At 38.5% G+C, this 23,924-nt stretch overlaps 1 protein-coding gene across 1 annotated transcript in view; it reads left to right on the top strand.

The window, feature by feature from the left end:
- Positions 1-23,924, top strand: part of CDK6 (cyclin-dependent kinase 6) — a 151,923-nt gene that overhangs the window by 44,552 nt on the left and 83,447 nt on the right. Inside the window, exon 2 of the mRNA XM_012656559.1 lies at positions 270-437. Coding sequence (XP_012512013.1) covers positions 273-437 — 165 coding nt within the window. The 5' untranslated portion in view covers positions 270-272. The remainder of the gene's footprint in view (positions 1-269; positions 438-23,924) is intronic.

Genomic DNA, 23,924 nt, shown 5'->3' with positions numbered 1-23,924 from the left:
AAAACATTTCCTATGCCACCTAAAACAATCTTTGAGTTGTCCTTTCATTAATAAAATGCAGGATGAGAGTGAAATTTTTTGTAGTGTTCTCAAGAATGGGAGAGTGGAGAGGCAAGAAGGGAGACAAATTCATTTATTTGGCTAATATTTATCAAATGCCTACTGTGTGCCAAGCACTTAACTAACTAGGTGCCGAGGATTCAGGATACAGCAAATGTTTTATTTCTGTTTGTATTGTTTATTGATTTTTCTTCTTTGTTTTTGTTTAGGATATGATGTTCCAGCTTCTCCGAGGCCTGGATTTTCTTCATTCACACCGAGTAGTGCACCGTGATCTAAAACCACAGAACATTCTGGTGACCAGCAGTGGACAAATAAAACTGGCTGACTTCGGCCTTGCCCGCATCTACAGTTTTCAGATGGCTCTTACCTCAGTGGTGAGTGAGAGAGTGTTGTCCTTTTATTAAACGTATATATTCTGAATGACAAACTGTCCTCCTTCTGTGCCCAATGTTATTACTGCCCATGGTTAGTTTGGTGGACAGAATATCATACTTTTTAATATAGCAGTAGGTGGGAGGAAAGCATTCTGTTTTACACCTACAGACACATCTGGGCTGGGCTTGGTCTGTGGACAGGACCCATTGTGGAAATAGCCTGTTGCATCTTAGCCACTGGAGAAGAATCAGTTAACAAGTTTCCAGATGCTTTTTGCCATGACCACTGTTTTCAGAGCTGCATACATAATGCCTGGGAACACATAGCACAAGGTCAGGGAAGAGAGAGCACTAGCAGCGATGGCCTGTCTGCAGCGTCCTGGTTTGAGAAACAGGTGTGTTAAAGCACTCCTCTGAAGCTGTGGTGCCAACCGTAAAGAAGAAATTAAATTTACAGTGAACTTGGATGACCTGTGAAGGAGTAGGTCCATCTGCCAGGTGAAGGCTTCATCCAAGCCAGCCTAGAAAGAGTGGACTTAAGAGCCCTGTTTTGACAAAGAATGATAGTTAGGCTAACCTGTTCTTTGTCTCACTCAAATGCAGAACCATATAGCTACTGACTTTGGTTAGCTTCTATTCCTCCTTATATTTCATTGTTTCAGAGATGAATTTTTGTGAAATTCTACACCCAAAATATAAAAAGAGCAGCCTGGAAGTAGGTATTAATACCCTTGGCTTTGGAAGAACTATTTTGCATATATAGTAAATTCATGCCTTACATATAGTAAATTGAGTAAATTACATGCCGTAAATTAAGCCTTAAGAAAAGGAATCCTTATAGTCCATCTTTAGCCTCAGAGTGGTTCTCAAATCCAGGGGCAGCACTGCCCTGTTACTGAGAAATGATTGGTAGCATCTTCATTCATCACGATGACTTGGGGGATGGGGTGGCTGCTGTTGGCATTTAGTGGATATGCTTCATGGAGACTAACATTCCATGAAACAAAAAATTATTTCCCCAAATTCCAGTAATGTTTCAGCTGATAAGCAGAAATCCGAAAGAGGACTTGGAAATTCTCTGAGACTGATAACTTGCCTTAGGAAAAAATCCAATTTACAAAAGTGTTCTGCCACTGCCCCCCTTCCACCCCATCAAAATATGGGTACTGGCTGGGCGCGGCGGCTCATGCCTGTCATCCTAGCACTCTGGGAGGCCGAGGCGGGCGGATCGTTTGAGCTCAGGAGTTCGAGACCAGCCTGAGCAAGAGCGAGACCCCCGTCTCTACTAAAAATAGAAAGAAATTGGCCAAACAACTAAAAATAGAAAAAATTAGGCGGGCATGGTGGCGCATGCCTATAGAGCCAGCTGCCTGGGAGGCTGAGGCAGGAGGGTCCCTTGAGCCCAGGAGTTGGAGGTTGCTGTGAGCTAGGCTGATGCCACGGCACTCTAGCCCGAGCAACAGAGTGAGACTCTGTCTCAAAAAAAAAAAATATATGGGTACTATAACCTGGACCTGTAAAACTACTTTCTTTCCCAACAGTATACACTTTTCCTAGGGCATCAGAATTTTTATAGAGGATTCCTTGGAATATGTTGCCATTGTTAAAAGATAAATCCTACTTGTTTCCTCTTTTTTCCAATGTACACTGTTGGTTTAGAGAAGAGAAGGCAGGAACTGATGTTTGAAGGATAGGTCTCAGCTTTGGGCGGGGGCAAGCAAGGCCTGTATTCTTACATAATCACACCAGAAACGGCTGAGTCTGTGTATTTCCCCAATGGGAAGGGTGAGGTAGCCTTCAGGCTTCCCTAGGAAGTTGTTGCATATGTTGTTTTGAGGCCCTGGGGAGAAGCTTGAATAGGCTTTGTGATCCAGAGAGTCATCAGGGGAGGAGATGGAAGGAACTGGTCTCCTTGGGTACATTAATTGAGGGAAGGATGAGCTGTCACTGGAGACAGATACTTTATTTTAAGCCCCCTAAATGAGCACTAATAACCGTAAATAAAAACAGGAAACCCAGTTGGTTTTTGTTTCGATTTTTTTTTTCGCTGATTAAATTTGAGGAATGGTAGCCTAGCTTGTGCGTAACATCAATTAACATTCCATTCTTGCTGAAAGTTGATATGTTCAAACAGGAAAATATAGATGAATTATTTCATAGAGAAAAGGGGAAAGGCAATCATAAATACATGATTTTTCAGTATTTAGTTTGTACTGCCTAGTCCGTATTGGCTCTGGTGACATGAGTAAAAGATGTTAGTAGCTGAGAAAGACACTAGAACAAATTCAGACTTTATTGGAAAGAATGATAACTGGAATTTAATGGCAATTATAAAGGTTATGTTTCCTATTCAGTACTGCATTTTAAAATTTTCCTACTGTTTTATATTTTTCTACTTAAAGAAAAAATCCATTTAATATAGTGATTCATTGATTTACATACATGTGGTGACATATAAAAACTTGGACTCACAATTTTTCAGACCGAACTGGTATGTATTTTTAGTATCTCTTGAAGAGAAAAGACTACACTCCCTTCCTGGAAATACACATTTTTTAGTGAGTTATGTCATACAGGAAGTAAGAATCAACTTAATTTGTGGAATGTTAAAGGAATTATAAGTTAACTGATTCGAAACTGCCATCTTACAGCTATGAGAAATGCTAATACATTACTTATCTTTCAAAGCCTGACTCAAATGTCCCCTTCTGGTACCCCTTGCAGAAGTTAATCCCTTCTTCCTGCCTCAATGTTTCCAGAATAACATCTTATTAATGTCTGTCATAATACTCTTTTCCATCTTGTTTTTAGTTATTTTGAAGTTTTATTAGGCTGTAAGTTCCTTGAAGCCAGATGCTGCATCTTATTCAGCCCTAATACACAGTGCCTTATTTATTTTGATAGACACTTAGGAAATATTTTTGAATGAATAAATTGACAAATTGCTTATATCTATATCTACAAACATGTAGATATAAGCATTTGAGTCATAATAAGAACAGGGAAGGAGTTATTTTATACATAATGGTCTCATTTGATGTGTTTCGATATACCTACACAGCTGCCTGGTGGTACTAAGCTGAAGGACTTACTAAAACTATATACCTTAAAATGTCTGAGTCCATTTTGTACCTTGTCCTGATTGATTCATTATCAGGTACCTGTGTTCAAAGTCTTGAATGCTCCATGCTATAGCTGGGTCTCCTGTTAGGAGTGAAAGGATGACTTGAACACAAGTTCACAGTTTGTGCATTATGTTTACAATAATCCTTTCTGCTGTGTCATGAACAGATTATGTGTATGAATTGAACTTCCTGCCCTGAACAGAAAGCTATAGAGATAAAGGAATGTGGCATTACTGTAATTCTACTCCTTATTTGAAGACATACTTTTAATCCCTTTTGTTTTGGTATTAGAGCAAGCTTTAGAAGAGGGATTGGATTCTTCTAAGATAATTAACATTCTCCAAATGAAATAATTAGTAAATTATTAGACAGTTTTTTTCTATGTTGATAAATGTATATGTACATAATATATGATATTTCTATTTGGACCATTGACAAAGGTTGTATTCTTAGTTTCATGTTCTCACGTATAACATAGACCTTTGAGGGAGCAGTTAGCAGTATTTATTTCCATTATAAGATCATCACCTGATAGATCCTGGACTACTGCTCCATAATTATGAGCCGGTATGCTCTATGCCAGTATTCAAGAACAGGCATCTTCTCTAGATTAATTGAATAATTAGCTGTTCTTGACAGGTGAGTTTTCCAGGCATCTTAGGTCATAAGCCTTTATACTTTGATCTTTATTATTTTATAAAGATTGTTAAGTGAAAACAAGTTTCTATTAATATTATTCTTTTCATAAATGGAATATACTCTATGTTGGCCTTTTTCGTAGAAACTAATTTAGGACAGTCATAATAAGTCTGGACTATAGTTGTAGCTGTAGCTGGTATGTAACACAGGGCCAAATGACTTTGTCCCTATCTGATAAATTAGGGACTAATCTAAAGGCTTAAATGCCCCTTAGATACCTGACTTCACTGGGCTGTCTCCAGCGTGACACTCAGGTGTCTTTGAGGGGGTATTGGGTTCTTGCTGCTCAATATACAGTCATGCATGCATGTGTACCCATACAGAGTAAAGGTTGTTTATACCTGTTTCTTTAAAGGTTGTAGAAGATATGGATGGAGACAGTGTATGCCTTAGGCCTAGGCAAGAGGAGCAACTGGGCCTCATGCTTTAGAGATGCTTGCATTGGCCCTGCTCTAGCTTTCTCTTTCTTGGGGCGCAGAACCCAGAGTACCAAGGAGACATGCTCCCTGAGACTCCCAGCCCACCCCATACCACACTCAGGACATTAGAATTCCCTGACTAAATGGGAACTGCATGGGCTTATCCTTCCTGCTAACAGCAGATTCTGCCACTTGTGTGTTCACCCCTAAGCCTAGGGGCAGATGATTGCAAGCATATGGGCAGAGCATGGACATGCAGACCAGCGTGTCCATAAGCATGCATGTGAGGCCCCTTGTGGTTCAAGAAGGAGCTGGAAATATAAAGGGAAGGAGGGGCCCATCATACTTAGCACCTGACATGGGTTATTTTTATCAGAAAAGTTTCTCTGAAACCATGAAAAAATTAACTTTTATAATCTGTATTGAACTATTTCTGGAAAACCAAAGAAAACAGGTTACAAGGAGGTTCTTTCCATTGCACCTAAGTGATAGGTAAGAATCATGACTTGTGCAGTTATGTAATGTCTGTGGCTAAAGTATTTCAAGAATATACACATATATCTGCTATTAGGAGGAAGGATAAGCCCATGCAAGAGAATGGCTGTTATGACTAGCTGAAATTATATTTAGAGTCATTCTAAAGTCAACATTTCTAAGTCCTTCCCATGTGAAATGTTGTGTATGTTGCCACTCATTTGTGTCTGTCAAGGTAAGGGTTTCAGCCAGCAGTTTCAGTCCTACCTGATTGTATACTCCAGTCTCAGAGCAGAGCCTGGGGCATATCGCCAGCAGCCCCAGTGAGGACTCTGACAATCACGTAGCTCTATGGGAGGAAGCAGTGTTCTCTTCTCTGTTTGTAATACAAAATCTTTATTATTTTTTTCCTAAACCTAACAATAAAGCATGCAGAGTGATACTGTTGACATTGGATTTGGTGTTTTTGGAACTCTGTCAACTGTCTCATTTTGAAAGTGGGGGAACTGCCACTCAAACAGGCAGTTGTGACCAGATTAAGTATGAATTCACCAAATAGATTGTAAATGGCTTAGAGAAATCTAATATTTATATTCTGGGTCTCACCACGATCACCACTCCCCTTTAATCCCCACCAAAAGCTCCAGTGCTTCAGAGGGTACCAGATGATGTTCTTTGGAACTCTCGGATTCTACAAAGGGTATCCAGAGGTTCCGCAAATGTTCAAGAGTCCATTTTTTAAAAATATATTTTAAGTCTTGTTAAAATAGTAATTATAAAAACAACTAGCTCATGCCCCATTTTGACCCAGTGAGGAACACTGAGGCATAAACCGGTGCCTCCTGGTTCTCTTTTTTTTATGTAGACCTCGAATAAAATTTCTTCCATCACACTTGTTACACCTGAACGTCTTGTAAATGCATTCTCTTGATTTACTCCTATGTGTGTGTGCTCCCTTAAAATCATCCAAGTGCATAATCACTACAGTGCATACATTGTGCTGCACGAACTGTACATGAGACTACTTTGAGGGCCACCCAAGGCAATGACGGTGTTCATGTTTTTATACCCAGATGTGATTGCCAACACCTAGGCAGTCAGAGCCTGTCATTCCCCAGGACAGTCACCATAAAGCCATCCATGAGTAGAGAGACATGACTATACCCTAAAATGAGGTCGTTCCTTTTGGTACCTCAGTAATTTCACCTCCTGCACTGAACCAATTTCTTCTTTACACTGAACAGTCTTACGGTGACTTTTCAGTGTATTTTTAGGGCCTTTATACAATCATTTAATGCTGATCACTAAAGCATTTTTCCTTCAAATGCCTATACCTAACCCAAAAAGTTTAGAGAAAAATTCCACTTTGTACCATAATGGAAGAGTGGGAAAATGCTCCTGTCTTTTAGTGACTTAATAAAATTCTCACTAAGCAAATAATGTTCCCCTTCTCCAAAGGTCTTTTTTCTATATCTTCCCTATTAAAAGATATACATCTTCTGAAAACATCTTCCACTGTGTAGAAATCACCAAAAAACAAGTAAATAGTAAACATGGGAGGACTTTTATCAGACAGCTATACAAAGTACAAAAATTCATTTGGAGTTTGTTTTTGAAATCTGGAACTGGTAAGATTTCCAAAACTGCTTTATTAATTTATTTAATATTATTAAGTTCACAAAAATCAAATTGCTTACATCCCCTTCTTATGCCTCTGAAAATAGATGGTTCCTTACTCTAACCTCAGTGTTGACAGCATTTATTATAGAAAGCACTTAAGGAACCCTGTGGATGCAGAAACTTTTGGATAAGTCTAGGAGAGAAAATTAATGAAATGGAGTTGTGGCTTTCAATCAACAAATAATTACTGATCACTTTCCGTGTGCCAGGCACTGTCAGTGAACCTGAGGAATGATGGTGAATGGAAATGGACAAGGTCCATGCTCTCAAAGAGCTTACTAGAAAAAATGGGGAGATAGAGATGAACCAAATAGCCACACAAACTATTGTATAGTTACAAAGAGAGATAAATGCAATAAAGGAAAGGTTCTATGAGGCAATATAATTCAGGAGCCTGCCTAGGCTGGGGGCCCTCCCTGCTCACTGATGTCAGGATGTAGGATGCTTAACAAGGTCACCAGCATCCTCCTCCTAGAACTCGCCTGGATGCGGGCCCTGTGGATGTGCGTATCATGCAATCCGTGCTTGTTCTCTGTGTATGTGTTTGGAATAGCTCATTGTACGGCACCCAGTTGGCACCACCAAGTGACAAAGTGGAGTAGGACCAGAAACCGGAGAACAATGTCATCTTTTACAGGAGAAAATAAATTGTTTATGCTTGTTTCCTCTTCGTGCATGTTGTATTTACTATGGAGACCTGGCAGGGTTTGTGCCTCCACTTGGGCAGCCGAGTTGCTCCCACAGAAGCCTCCAAATGCTGCCAGTGCATACTGAATAAATCAAACCAAGAGCATTACATGAGTATAATGGAAAAAACCCAAAGCCCTGTCGCCTCAGCACCTCAGAGAAAGTGCAGGACACACCTCTGAAGCAGGAAAGGCTCCTGTGACTCCTTCCCCGCTCAACATCTTGCCATGACACAACCAGGTCTGTTTTGTTAAAACTTCCAGTTGCCAGTACATATTTCATAGTTAACAATGGAGTGTTTGTGCCGGTTTCGTTTTCACTTTTCACCAGTGAGGGAAGTGGAACACAATGCGGGCAGTGCACAGAGATGGGAACAGGACACGTTTTCTTTAGGATTCCCAGGGCTGGGTACGTGGAAAATGCCAGAGCCAAAACAAACATGAAAACCCATCCAGATCCTCCACTGCACATTCTCAGTGGTAATAAAACACATTTTGAGTTAGCATCTGATAGGTTAACCCTGCCTCCCCGGTGAAGGCAAACATTGATGACCACTGTGAGAATTTCCCCATGTAGAAAGAGAATGTATTCTGTCCTGTGCAGAAGGCTGCTGTAGGTGCGTGTGCATGTGTGTGGGTATCTAATTGCACCAAATATATTTGTGAAATGAATCAAATGACTGATTTCCTTGTTTATAAAAGATAGTCATTCATTTGACTCACTTAATTCCAATTCCTTTATAAGCGGTCACTGTTACAAATTAGTTCTGGATGAAAACAGTTTGACTATAATGCTACTGCCTGGAGGATGTTTTACTCAGAGAAAGGGCAGGGTGTTCCTTGCTTTCTCCATACATCTGTTCAGCCAGCATGTCCTGTCAAGATATGATATAGATGGGATCTGGTTGTCACCTGGTTTTTCACATCCTGTTTTTCATATAGACACCATATATGATGTTGTTCAAGTCTCAGAAAGCTGAGGCCAAATTTAGGTGTGAAGACCAAACATTGTCTTAAGGTCGACAAGACCAAATGCTTTAGAGCTGTGTTCTCCAACCCCCAGGCCAGGGTACTGTCCCATAGCCTGTTAGGAACTGGGCCACACAGCAGAAGGTGAGCAGCCGGCAGGAAGGGTAGCTTCATCTGTATTTACAGCCACTCCCCATCACTCGCATCACCACCTGAGCTCTGCCTCTAAGACCGACGGAGGCATTAGAATATCATGGGAGCATGAACCCTACTGTAAACTGTGCATGCAACACATCTAGGTTGCACACTCATTAGGAAAATCTAATGCCTGATGATCTGAAGTGGAGCTGAGGCTGTGATGCTAGCACTGGGGTGTGGCTGCAAATACAGATTGTCGTTAGCAGAAAGGTTTGACTGCACAGAGACCATAATAAATCAGTTGCAACACACTTCAGGTGTCCGTGTCTCCCATCACCCCCAGATGGGACTGTCTAGTTGCAGGAAAACAAGCTCAGGGCTCCCACTGATTCTGCATTACGGTGAGTTCTATAATTATTTCATTATATATTACAACGTAATAACAATAGAAATAAAGTGCACAATAAATGTCATGCACTTGAATCATACCGAAACCATCCCCCCAGCCCCCACCCCCCTGGTCCATGGAAAAATTGTCTTCCATGAAACCCGTCCTGGTGCCAGAAAGGTTGGGGACCACTGCTTTAGAGAGATTTTGTAAGCAAAAGTTTTCTCAGGGATCCAGAAGATGAAAAAACACTGTTGCATCTTATATTTAACATTCTTGGGAATACGCCTTCTATGCTCGGTCAAGGGCTTGTCTGAAGAACTCTATTTAATGAGATAATTCCATCTCCCCTAAATTTGCTTAACTCAAGTGTCATGTTCATACTCAAAGGAATGCAAAACATGGTCCTTGGGATTGAATATAAAACAATGTTTCTGTGATTTGGATTTTTGTGTTCTCTTTAATTCTTTGGATATGTGAGCTTCTTGTGTTTTATAGCTGTCACTGCTTCCTTGTAAGGAAGGGAAAGTGGCAGTATCTTTATTTTGCTTGGGCTTTGATAATCTCATAGTGTAAATTTCTAATTCGAGATAATATTATTGAGCCGGATGTGGTGGTGCAACCCAGCTACTTGGGATTCTGAGGCAGGAGGATCACTTCAGCCCAGGCGTTGGAGACCAGCCTGGGCAGCAGAGGAGACCCTCATCTCAAAAGAAAGAAAGAGAGAGAGAGAGAGAGAGAGGGAGAGAGAGAGGGGGAGAGGGAGGGAAGGAGGGAGGGAGGGAGAGAGAGAGAGAGAGAGAAAGAAAGAAAAGAGAGAGAGAGAAAGAAGGAAGGAAGGAAGGAAGGAAAGAAAGAGGATAATGTTATTGAAATTCTGTAACATTAGCCATATCCATTTTTATTCCCTCTGTATTTTCTATATTTTAACATTTCCCACAGCACCTTTGCACCTGGTAGGCACTTGACAAGTAATACAGTGAATGAATGAATCCTTATGATTTTCCAGGGCCTAAAGAATGAATCTCAAATGCTACAGCATGGCGTACACAGTCTTTTGCAGTTCAGCCTCAGCCTACCTTTCCATCCTCCCATCACTGCTCCCACCCAGAGGCCACCTCCATATACATAAGTGCATATTCCTTATTATCTGACAAGTTCACGCTGGTTACTTACTATCTGAACTTAATCAAGTGCTTTCACAGATGAGTTGATGAATGAATGTCCAACTCTACATTTTCCATGTTACCACTTGTGTGTCGTTGTGCCAGTTATAAGCATCTGAAGATTTTTTTAATTTGTTTTAGACACAACTTTCAGCTAATCTTCCCAAACTGCCCGCGTCACTCCCTGATAATTTGAGCTCTGCAGGAGGAACATTTACACTTTGAGGGTCCGTCCAGACAGCCATTCCTAACCTTCAGATTACTGTGCTTCATCCCTCCTTCTTCACAATCACAAACCTTGCTACGCCTCCCCAAGTTGTACACTTAGATTTTCTGTATGATATGTTTTTATTTAAAAATCAACATCTCTTGGGATCGTTGGAGGAATCGTAGTGTCACAGGAAAGGGTTGAAAATGTCTGCATCGTAGTTTCCTTTAGTCATTTTATTTAGTCCATTTGAGTCCTTGAGAAGATTAGGGACACGTTTCTGTTAACTGTAGACGTTTCTCCAAAAGTTGAGCTTGAATGTTTTTTATATGATTACTTTGTAGTGCTGGATTTTCTGTCATATTTTATGGACTTCATTGCTAATATTTGGAATGCGTTTCCAAATGATGCTCTTTGGTCTGCTGAACCATTCCTCCTGTTGCTCCCGCGCTCCTTTTTCCTAGGGATTGAAACACAGGGTGCATCACATTGTGGCACCAGCATCTGTAAGGATACCGATGATTTTTAAATCCCTCATACATTTGAATGCTAAACTCTACAGTTGGCTGTGGAGAAATAATCTACCTTCAAGTCTCAGGAAAACATCCAAAAGAAAGAAGGGGAAAGCGTAGGAGCATTTACTTTAGTGCTGCTCATATATTTATTTTGAAGGCTGGCAGAATCTAAAAATGGGGCTGTAAATTTAATAGCCCAGCAATAAAAACCCCAAAATAAGGGAGAAAAAGCTCTACTACTTCTAGGTTTGGATACCGATATAAAGTTACAAGATTTATTTTTCTTCTGCTGTCTTAAATTCTTTTTTTTTTTAATTTCTAACACTATCCTTCCCTTTTGTTCCCATTTTTATTTTGATTAATTGCTTTTTAAAGGTTAGCAATGCTTTGAAATGTATGGAATCTGAATACTTTTCTGAATACTCAGCCGGCATATTTCAGTTGCTAGATTTCACGGTGACGTTAAATACTATCCGCACCTTATGTAACGCTGGGTGATTTCAGTGAGGTAGGGACTGCACATGGTATCAGTTCTTGTGGGAAAATATGCTTCAGTGGCTTACTGGCACTGGTTTTGGAATGTGGCATTTAAAAGTACCTTTTTACAGTGGGAAAGAATTCTGTCAAGAATAAACAGTCTGACCTTGTTAAATAGGCCAAAGTCTGTGTGTAACCTAGTTCCAGAAAACTAGCTTTTACTAGTTTAGAAAAAGCAGATTCGAAAAAAATACAACTAAAACTTTTGTACAGTATTTTAAAAGTTGCTATCAGGAATGTTAAATAAATTCCTAAAATGATAGTCTTTGTATATATTCATGAAAATTTCTTTACCTGACTGTAAAATCTCATTTTTCCAGAGTAGATGAAAGATCAGGTCTACAGTGAGTAAGAAAAGCAGATTTTCTTTTTCCTGGAAAGACAAGACTGGCTTATAGAGGGAGCTCTGGGAGCGGCTCCATAGTGTGGACCACTGTGGGAAACCAGCAAGCTTGGGGAGATGAAAAAGGAGAAAAAATTGCCAGAGACTCCCCATCACCCGCACATCAAGTCTGTATATTCTGAGCTCTGGAATGCAATAGTCATCCTAACCTTTCTTTCCATTCCTGCTCTCCCACTCACACCAGATCCATCTGCACACCCCATGATCTTGCCATCCAGACTTTCGTGCTCCTTCTGGAAACAAAATGCCATTAGATTTTGTGCCTCCATGCCATTAGACATTCTTTCTCTCTGCTTAGATTGCCTTTCCCCTTCTCAGCCTAACAAACTCCTAGTCGTTCCTCGACTCAATTCAAATGCCACTTCCTCTCTGAAGTCTGCCTGACTCTCCAGGATAAAGTTAGGCACTTCCTCCTCCATGCACTTTTGATTTGCCTGTAATATAGTAGCTCCCATATGATAATGTCCCCATTTGTTTGGCATCTGTCTCCTATTTTTAAAAGATTAATTTATAAACTGTTCATTTCGGCAGTTAAGGTAGCAACACGCAGGCATATGGTAGCTGCTCAGTGAGTGTTTGTAGAATAGTTGGTGAAATAAGAGGCTTCTGAGGAGGGGAACTGAGGTTGGGAAGGGATGCTTGCCCCTCAATATCGAGTTCCCTGAAATGTGCCATTACAGCTTGTATCTGCATCCATCTCGAAATTTCAGCACCAGGAATCAAACTTGTTTTGTTAGTCACTTTCATTGCTAAAATCTTGTGTTTGTATTTAGATGATATTCTGGAAAACTAAAATTTTATTGCTTTAACCCAGATGCATGACTAGACGGTTGGAGTGCACTAGATACTAGTGCTCATCACAACCATTTTTAATATTAAATTACTAATTTATCAATATTAATTTAAATTAGGAAACCTTGTAATGGAGTTAGAGTAGAAACCAAATCTTGCATTGAAAAAGATATAGTTTTAAGAAAACTGCATACATTTTTTAAAAAACCAAATGTATAGAATAAAAAATCAAGTATTTTGCAAATGAGCCTATAGGAAAGTTTTTCAAAAGCGGCCTATGCATTTAAAATATAATTTAAGAGATTAAAGTGTATTTTTAAAAGCCTTTCCAGGATTACGTATATTATATAAAGCTACTTATTCTGTCTGGCCACCATAGTTTTTAATGGGTATACGTTCAAAGATATTATAGTAGGGAAAGCCACAAATAGTCCATTGTGAATTTAAAAGTGTTAAAGTCTAGAGAAAAAGAAACACATGTTCTTTTCCTCAAACATAAATTGGCCACCATCTTGCCTTTTAATGGCAAGTAGAGGTCAAAAATATAGCAAAATATTTAAGATTTTGACAAAATCGAGTAAATAATCCATTTTGAAGCGAGAAAAGCTCTTTCAAATGTGACCTTAGTAATTTTATACAAGTGGAAATAAAATATTATCTTTATCTTTTCCTTGTATTTATTATTCTATTTCTATAAGGACTCTTTGATTTTAGGATGTAAGACTGAAATACTGCTTTTAAGTGCCGAGATACTGCTCTGGTACCTACAATACAAGGATTTGTGTTTTCCATCAGTTTCTTTCTCTTTTCTTTCTTTTTTTTTTTTGGCAGTGGGGGAGTGGCCCACGGAGCGCGGGTACTATAAGTGTGCACCACCACACCTGGCTAATATTTTAAATTTTTTGTAGAGACGAGGTCCAGGGACCTTGTCCAGGCTGATCTCAAACTCCTGGGCTCAAGCAATCCACCTACTGTGGCCTCCCAAAAATGCTGGGATTACAGGCATGAACCACTGCATGTGGCCCATCAGTTTCTTTTTCATTTGTGATTTATGTACTCGTGTTTTTAAAGGCATCAAATTTTCTCAATTTTTTATTGTAGTTTTCAAGTATTGTTAGTCCTATAATTTAGAAAATTAAGATATTCATCAGTTGTTTTAAATACCCAATAGTTGTAGCATCCATTTACTCTGTAATTTTATTTTTAGAACGTTGATATCAGAAAACAATTTTTTTAGACAGAAACACTATTTATAAGATATATTTCACCAAATCTAATGGCGTTTTCTGCAGTTTCTTCCACATTCCCTTTGTAGCATTTGTATACCAATCTCCCCTCTTTAAATTCCCATCTTTCTTTAATCAATTTTTTTTAAATCTGCATTCTTTTTTTAATTGGTAAAATTGTTTAAAAATTCAAACATTCTTGGTAGTTAAAAAAAAAATTAAAAAGGAAAATTCTCAATAATTCTTCCTTCCAGAAAAAGCCACTATTAACAGTTTGGTGACTGAACTTTTATACCTTTTTCTATTTGTATACAACCCTCAGCATAGGTGAGTGTGGGTATGGGTGTGCATTTATAGTATGTATACAGGTCTTTTGTTTGTTTGGGGTTTCTTATTTACTTTTCCCATTTCATTTATCTTAGGCATTTTTCATAGCTAACAGATAGCCTGTTCTATCCTTTTTCTTACCTTCGCTATGTGAATGTCCATGATATTCTCACTCAGTCTTCTAGGATGCACACTGGAGTGGTTTCTCATTTTTTGACTGTGGTGAACTCCTTTGGGCTTGTATCTTTTCACCCAAATACTAGTATTTTTGTAGGATAAGTTTTTAAGAAACTATATTACCAAAACAAAGGACAAAGAATATACACATTTTAAAATTTAATAGATAATGCAAATTGTTCTCCAAAAGGGTTTCACTTGCCACTCCTGCTCTCCTCTTAACAGGAGATGGGTGAGCTCTTTGTTTTGTCTCTTCCGAGTGCCTGTGGCCATCACCTTTGCCAGACTTTTCTGCTCCTCCTGCTCACTAATAAGCATCCTAAATGTTCGGACTTTAGCCCTTTCTCGCGTCTGACTCAGGCCCGTGACTTATAACTTTCATCTCTGGGGAGGTGTGTGATTCATCTGCTCTGCCCACGGTCCCCTCTGAGTATCAGCCCTCATCTCTACTTTTCCCCTCACATCTCTATGCCATGGCAATAAAAACATAACATGACAAAATGTCACTCATTGGCTTCTCCTTCCCTGGGCAATTCTGCTTCACTTTCATTTTTTTAACTTTATTACTAGTGATTGCCAAAGCTGGAATGCTCAGATTTTTTCCTGGATCCATTTGTATCAGCATATATTTGATTACAAGTACAGAATATCCATTCAAAAATGTCTTGAGTGATAGGAATTTTTAAATCTGACATAGGAAGTCTGGAGATAGATAATTCTGCAGTTGATGCAATTGCTCAATGGTATCATCTGAGTTCCTATAACCAAATATTGGAAAAATTCCATTCTTTCCTCCTCGGTGAGTTGATTATGTCTTGCCTTGGGGCCTCAAGATCGCTGCTGCAGGTTCAAGCGTCACATCCTCATACAATAGTGTTCTAAGCAGTGAGTAAGGAAACGGGCCAAAAAGGGTTTTGTTGTCTGTGATCAGGGAAGACAATCTTTTCCAGAAGCTCTCCTCAGACTTCCACGTAGGTTTCATTACCCAGAACTGGATCACATGCCTATCCTTAGACCAATCACTCTGTAGATAAGCATGTTGCTACCCAAAGAAAATCAGTTATGTCAGCCAGGAAAAGGGGGCTTGGTTGTTGGGTAGACAACCAATGACAGGCCCTTCATTGATATAAGAGGCCCCCTAAGGTAGCAGGGCCACGGTATAGGTAGAAACATGTACTGTTGGTTCCTTTCAGAGGTGCACAGATATATTCGGTGATCTCTGATAACATGTTTTTTGAGGTGCAATGCTTTTTCCCTTAAGTGTTCTGCATATGTTGAAAGCAGAAGGCTTTAGAATCTCATGGGAATGTTGAATAGACTAAGAATACTTGAATACTTACCTCACCCACCAGCACTGTGATTCCTTAGCTTCTTTAATAATAGGTCATCAGCAAATGCTTTTTGAATATGAGCCATCTACCAGTAATCTGCAGGTAACATTCTTCATATGCAAACTCAGGTATGTTAGAAGCTAAGGATAGTTCTTAAAAGCAGTGAGGCAGCAGGAAAAATTGTGTTAAACTAAGAATTTCTAAAAATATATTAATTTTATTAACATTTATGTAATTTATACTACTTAAGTATATTGATTAGTATATTTATAGATATGATTAAAAGTAATATTAATTATTGATATGTGTGTATATAAAATACACATGTGTATGTATGTATTTTTTTTGAGTTACATATATGATACATAAATCTGAAGTTGTCTCTGTATCTCTTACCTAGCCAAATAAACCCTGGTGACTCTAGGGGGCAAAAGCACTGTTAGACCTGGAGAGTCAGGGAAGGCTTCACAGGGGAGCTGATTTTTGAACCAGATCTTTAAGAATGAGGAAGGATTTGCCTGACAAAACAAGAGGAAAGGTGCGTTCTAGGTATGGAGTTGAGCAAAGACAGAGCATGTTCTCAAAACAGCAAGAATTATGTGGGCTGATGAGCCGGGTGTCATGATCAAAACTGTTTATTTCAAAAGATCACTCTACTACAACGTGATGAGTGGATTGGTAGGGAGGATTTGACGTGAATTAAGAAATTGCTGGAAGAGAAACCAATGTGGAGGCTGTTGTAAGAAAAATATGTGACGAGGGGCTGAATGAGGACAGGAAAGAGAGGGGACAGAAACTGGAGATTGTTAAATGTAGAGCCAGAGAAAAGTAAGGAAAAACACATCCAGGTCAAAATCTGATACGAAATTTACTTTATGAAAAAAACAAGAAATGTAAAATAATATTCCTTGAAATCATGTATCTATGGTCATAACTGTCTTCGTGATATACTGTGTGGATGTGTCCTGACACATGCTCAGGACATAGTACACACTATTGATGTAATCGTTACTGTTTTTACTGGCAGTCATATTGAAAATGTATAGTCATTTCTCCTGATATAATTAACGTTTCCATTCAAAATTGAACAGATCATATAATGAATCTGCATAAGACATCTCATTAATTTTCTAATGGCATATAAAGTTTATCCCAATTGTAATAAAGATGAATCTATCATAAAATGACTTTTTTTTCCCCCATTTACAAACAGCCTTTTTTGAAAAATACTTCTTTTCATCACAACTTAAATGACAGATGCTTTACCTTATCAGGCCTAAAGTGCCAATAACATGGTTATGTTCTATCTAATTAGCCACCTGTCTTTCTGTTTCTCCTTTTTCATCCCCATAATCCAGCTTCTGCTGGAGTTGGCAAATTATATACCTCACATGTGGTCATTATATGACTAAACCCTAATGAGGGTTATGTAATGTAAACAGCCACAAAATACCATAATTTACTCTTTTCATTAGACAACAAGCACCTTGAGGGAAGAAAGAGGGCATCACATATGTTATGCTCACTAAATAGTAATTGGTAATGATGATGTACTTTTAAGCTGTTTACTTCCATTATCAAAGTAATATATACTCATTATAGGCAAATTTGTGTGGTCTCTGTTTATCTCCATTCTCCATTCTTGAATCAGCCCATCCGTTCATTTTTTAAAAAACGGTAAAATGGATTTGTTCTTCAGTTTTCCAAATCAGAAAATCAAAGTAGGGTTTGAGAGAAAGATGTAAATAGACAAAGAAAGGTGTAGAATATTTTTTCAGCCCTTTATTAGATTTTTCTTACCTTGGGGCTAATTACCTTCACCTTGCTTCACTGGCTGATCCTAGGGAATAACAAGTTTAAAAATTAGATATAATTCCAGTAAGAGCCTCTTCAGTTTGAGGATTTTCTAAAAACTAAATAGCCTAAATATGTCATCATCACCATCACCACCATGTGCCTCCCTCCCCCTGCTGCTCATAATATCATACACCTGACAGTGGCCATTTCTCTTAAGAGAACACTATCATGTTCTTGAGGCCAGATGTTGTTAAGTTGGAAGGGTCTGGGAAGATAGCGTTATTTAAAATACTACATACCCAGTGTTCTTTCTAATGTTGCATTTCTTTATCTTGTGAGTGCATGCATGTGTGTGTGTGTGTGTGTGTGTGTGTTGTATTTCACCAGGTATTCGTGAATAAATAGTTCACACCCTCACAAGAGAATAAGTCCTTTCTTTTCTTTAAACAGTGACTCCATTGATCCTGTTTTAGAATTTCTTCCCTTGTTTCTCACTTCCTTCTTGGCAACATTGTTTTAAAGTCTTAAATTGATTCTGGTATTCCTGTAATACTCCTTTTTCACTCCTGCCATTTTCAGCTATAGGCAAAAGAGATAATTCTTTGAAAAACTTTGCTTCATTCAAGAGGCATGTAGTATGTTGTTGGTTAAAGGGACAGATTCTGGAACCAGAGCCTTTATTTGAAGCTTATCTTGCTACTTAACAAGCTGTGTGGCCGTAAATAAATTTTTTAGTCTTTCTGTATCCTTGGTTTCTTCTCTGTTAAAATGGAGAAAATAACAGTACCTACCTTATGGGATTGTTGTGGGAATTAAACTAATTGATACATGAAAAGTACTCAATAAAGTCCTATAATTGAATTACATAGTAGTAATACTCATCTTTGTATATGAAGACAGGTAAGGAAATGAATATAACCAATTAAACCATTTTCTTACTACTAACCAGTTGCCTAGGGACCACTCTCAATAGAGTTTAGATTACTAACATCTTAGGAAGACCATTCTCTCTTTTTTTTTATTTTTATTATTATTTCTCAAAAAGGAGACTCTTTCTAGTATTCCTGAAATGTGTACGTTGAGGAAGTCTTTCCATTATCAGTATTGTTTAAACAATGTTGAAATTTGGAAAAAAATAAAATATAGTCTTTCCAAGGGTATATACATATTTGTTCTTTGAATACAGGAAATTGATTATGGGACTCTAGACAATTGAAGGATTTTCACTAAGAGACTGAGGATAGACAAATGTGTTATTGTGAATGAACCTCATAGACAATATTAACTGCCTTGCTTTCAGGCACCGTCTCAAAGTGTGGGCTCTCAGAGTCCCAAAAATTAAGAGCTATTTCTCCAGTCCTTGTTCCTTGCTTACTTTCATCTTCTAAGAAAGCAGTTGAAGGTGTCAAAAAAGAAATTGAATTTTGACTCAGCAGAACAAACCTTCATGATTGTACTTTTCTTCTTTACCACATACAGGACAAGTTCTAGAAAGATAAGAAAAAATTTTTTCAGGAAGGACATTTTGTGTCTTTAATCTCTCTAGAGTGGGAGGTAGATGACTACAAAGTAACCATTCATAAATTATGAAAGTAAATCTCTTTCCTTACTGTAGTCAAAATGAGCATTTTGATCTTATTTCTATACTAAACCATTTTGTATTCCAGTTATCACTTTCTCTTGAGGATAGAGTTAATATTCAGAAAGTTTCATTTTTCAAATGGGTTAGATACTTCCCTGGTGAATAAATGACTCATTGTACCATGGATTAGGAATTAATGTCACAAATAACATACACTTCTTTCACATGGTCTACTTAAGATGTGTCATATAAGAACTCTTCCAGCTATTAACTTTTCAAAAAAATTAGTTAAAAGAAATACCTGAGGCTTTCAGCCCAGCCCTGTGTAACCTGCACTGTCTTGTTTTGTTTTACAAAGCCATGCAGGAATGCCCCCCATTCACAAAAGGAGTTGGTACCTAAACTATAACTCAGCAGCGTATTCAGCCTGCCATTCTGGACACTGGTGCTTGGCATTTTATGTAATTGCTTATTCTCTAATTTAGCCTTTAAGAACATTTGTGTTAGTATTGCTCTTATCTACCTAGTGCCCAATTCAGGATTACGATTAACCCACAGTACTCTTTCTGAAGAAAATGCACTCTGGCTTTTCTTAAATTCAACGTAAAGGTGTGGTTTGGCCACATAATCAGTGTTGTGTGGAAATGTAATTCAGGAGCTTCTGTGACAAGACCTGACTGTGATCCAGCTTTCTTTAGACACTTCCTGCTCTGAACTCCCACAGCACTTTTTTTTTCCCTTTTCCCCCAGCACTTCTTAAGCCACCCAAGTCAGCCTTTACATGAAGCCTTTCACTCTCTACTTATGTTTCTTGTGATCATGTGACTTTTTTTTTCCAATGCTGCTCAAAGCTGCTTGAGATCAGGAATACTGACTTGTGTTTGCTGAAAGTGCCTACCTCCAATAGTGTGGACGTAAATCCTGGGACATGGTTGGTTACTTGGTGAATAACTACTTGTTATACTCTTCCTCTCTTGGTGCCTAAAGGACATTTTAGTAGAAATGACCTTCCTATTCCAGGTATTTTATTACTGTTTGTATGGAATTCTAAGTACAGAACATACTCATGAGATAAAGAAATTTTCTTATAAACAAAAACCAAGAGAATTACCACCAATGAGGCTTTTAACTAAAGGATATATTTCAAAAAGAAGGAAAGTTATCCTAAAAGGCATGTCTGAGATGCAAGAAAGAAAGTTCAGTACATAAATTGGTAAAGATGTACAAATAGATTGTTAATCACAGTAAATGTAAATGGATAGAACTCACCAGTTAAAAGACAAAGAATGTTAGATTAGGTTTTTAAAATATTTATTAAGCCAACTCTGTACTTTTTCAGGAAACACCTAAAACTCTGATCCTCTGCTAGGGGGAACACAAAATGGTACTCTACTTTGGAATATAATTTGGCATTAACTGTACAATTTAACATGCTTATACCATGAAACCCTACAATTCTATGCCTAGTTACATACCTTAGAGAAATTCTTGCACATGTGTACCAAGAGTCATATTCAGGAATATTCACAATAGCATTTGTAATGGCAAAAAATCCAAACGAAAATGTTTGCATACAAAAAAGTAAGTTAAATCAACTCTGGTATATTCCCACAATAGAATTATAAAGCACTGAAAATGAAAATGAATGAGCTGTAGCTACAGGCAATAACATGGATGAATTTTAGCAACAATATTGAGTGAAAAAAAAACAAATTGAAGAAAGTTGTAAAGTATATGAAATATTTATAGAGTAATTCTAAATATATTATTTTGGTATATTTATGTGATAAATCTAACATTTTTTAAAGCAAAGAAATGAAAAACACAAGATTTAGAATAGTGATTACCTATGGGGGCAAAGAGAGGTAAAAGGCAAGGGAATAGAATTAGGAATATAAAAGAGCAAGAGAGGGCCCGGCACGGTGGCTCACGCCTGTAATCCTAGCACTCTGGGAGGCCGAGATGGGAGAATTGCTTGAGCTCAGGAGTCCGAGACCAGCCTGAGCAAGAGCAAGACCCCGTCTTTACTATAAATAGAAAGAAATTAGCCAAACAACTAAAAATAGAAATAATTAGCCGGGCACAGTGGCACGTGCCTGTAGTCCCAGCTACCCGGGAGGCTGAGGCAGTAGGATCCCTTGAGCCCAGGAGTTTGAGGCTGTGAGCTAGGCTGATGCCATGGCACTCTAGCCCAGGCAAGAGAGTGAGACTCTGTCTCAAAAAAAAACGAGAGAGAGGAGGGCTCTGAGCATCCAAATAGCATCACATCATCAAATTAGCCTTACACCTACCTCCTTGGGTTCTTAGATAAACTTGTACTCTCATTTAACATGATTTCTTAAAGGTTTGCTGTATTGTTTCTCCTGGCCAGGCACTGAGTTGAGAGTGTACAAGTTGATGACACAAATAAAAATCTCCCCTCATTCTTGGGGGAAGATGGATGATAAACAAATTAACGTGTTACATAATTTCACATAATGATAAGTTCTGTGGGGTCTGGTGAAAGAATAGAGTGTGACAGACCTGGAATCTATTTAAGGGATGGAGGGTGGTCAGGGAAGCTCTCTTGTGAAAGAGGTGAGGGAGAGACCATGCATTCCAGTCAGAGGGGACAGTAAATTCAAAGACCCAAGGCAGGAGGGAGTTCGGCCTGTCCAAAGAAAGCAAGAAGGTGAGTGGGGCTGAGGCAGGGTGGAAGGGAGATTGGTCAGGGCCAAGATCAGCAAGGTGGTCTGAGGTCCCGCTCTGTGGAGCCTGGTAAAGGTGTTTGAGTTCATACTTAAGTGTAATAGGACGCCATCAGGGGGCTTTGAGTAAGGGGCCTAATCCATGGTAGAAGCAGAAACTAGGAAAGGAGTTAGGCTGATAAACACAGGCAGCATAACAGCAGGAAAAAAGACAAGTGATAATAGGACACAAGCAAGAAAAAATTTAAATGGTTAAAATAATATACTTTCAGAGCTTGAAGAAATTTAAGTAATTTGGAGATCCAGTTAAATCTAAGTCTTCATTCATCTTACCAGATAAATGAAATGTTAAAATATTAATTAATAGTTGCTTACATAGCTACACACACACATAATCTTTTTATGACACATTCGTGTCATAAAAAAGTGATGTTTTTATCCAGAGAATTGAAAATGCTTGTTGTGCACTTTAATGACTCAACTGTGGATGATATTGTGATGATAAATGAGGTCATTTGAGATGTGTTTTCACCCATCCTGAGATTTGCAGTATGCGTATGAAACAAGTAGTAATGTCAATTATTGTGTGGTATAAAAAGAGAATTTTTTTAAAAAAAATATGTCATTGCTTATGAATAAATGAAATCCAACTAGGATTATTCATGATCAGAAATTTATTTACTGTGCCTAATGAGTTTTAAGCTTCAGAGTCCTTCACTCGCAGCCCCCCTCACACATGAAGGCCACAGGAGAGGCCCTAGCAGTATGTTCATATGGCCTTTTTTTTTTTTTTTTTGCACAAGCCGATCGCACAAATAAACTATTTTAAAGGCAACTAAGTAACACCTTGCACTTCCCTATCACAGTTCTCATGTCCAATGGTGTTGGAATGACCACAGGCATTTTTGAGATCTGGCTAAGGGGATTTTGAGTTAGTCTGGGTTTTATAAGCTCTATATAGGGTTCACTGTTACATGTATATCAGTGGCTCTGGACTAGGGATGATTTTATCCCCTAGGGGACATTTGTCAATGTCTGGAGACATTGGGTTGTCACAGTGGGGCGAGAGGGTATTACTACTGGCATCTAGTGGGTGGAGACTAGAGATTCTGTTAAACATTCTACAATGCTCAGAACAGCCCCCTAAAATAGAGAACTATTCAGCTCCAAATGCCAAAAGTGCACATCTGGAGAAACCCCCCCAAAATAGTTATGACTGGCTACCCCAGTGCAGGAATGGCCTCCAGGAATACACTCCCACTAGCACTGTGCTGACTTACCTGGGGATCAGAGGTCAGTTCACAGTACGAACATATGTCCTATAATGTCTGGCACCAGAAGTCTGTGAGTACTGGAGGAGAAACAGTTTTGAAACATATTGAGCCAGAAGGGAAATTCTTCAAGGCAACAGACATGTAAATTGCAAGCAAAGGATTCTTCTTTCATAAATGCCTAGTCACAATGGGCGTTCTTTCATCATAAGAATTATACTAGATAATGTAACACATTTACTTATGCATTTTTTAATAAGGAAAGAATCATCCAAAATAGATTTTATCAAAATTGTTATCTTATTACAGCTAAACCTGTAGCAGTACTACAAACAGTGAACATGTGTGAAATGACATGTTTTTTCCATCACAACTATCAATAAAAATAATGGTTGATCAACCATGTTATCTTTCTTTTCTTTCTATAGAAAATGTTTCAAAAATGGTTGTCACATGAAAGACAGTCAAAGAATGTGCAGCCCAAAAAAACATAGGACAAGTAAGTTTCCTAGAGGAGGTATCAGACAGTTTATTAATCAAAATATTGTTTTATTTCTGCATTTTGTGATGTTTGTGTTGTCAGTTTATACCTTTTCAAAAGGGTATAAACTTTGGGTTTCACAAACCAGAGATGTGTCCCTGTTCATAATATTAGGTTTGTATAAACGTGAACTCCTTCAACTTTTCATCCCAACCGCATATACCTGCAAATTAATCTGTGTTTATCTGTGTTCGTCTTCACTTCAGAGTCTATAGCCTTGGAGGGCAGGGGTCTTCTAATCTGACCACCTAGGGGCTTGATTCCATCCACTTCCATCCGCTTCAGATCCTAACTCCATCATGTCCCTGCCCTGCTAGTGCCTTCAAGCACAATCTGCATCACTGCTTTC

Source organism: Propithecus coquereli, unplaced genomic scaffold (assembly GCF_000956105.1).
Source record: "Propithecus coquereli isolate 6110/MARCELLA unplaced genomic scaffold, Pcoq_1.0 Scaffold508, whole genome shotgun sequence".
Classification (NCBI taxonomy): domain Eukaryota; kingdom Metazoa; phylum Chordata; class Mammalia; order Primates; family Indriidae; genus Propithecus; species Propithecus coquereli.
The sequence above is the reverse complement of the archived record's forward strand: the minus strand, read 5'-3'. Positions and strand labels throughout refer to the sequence as shown.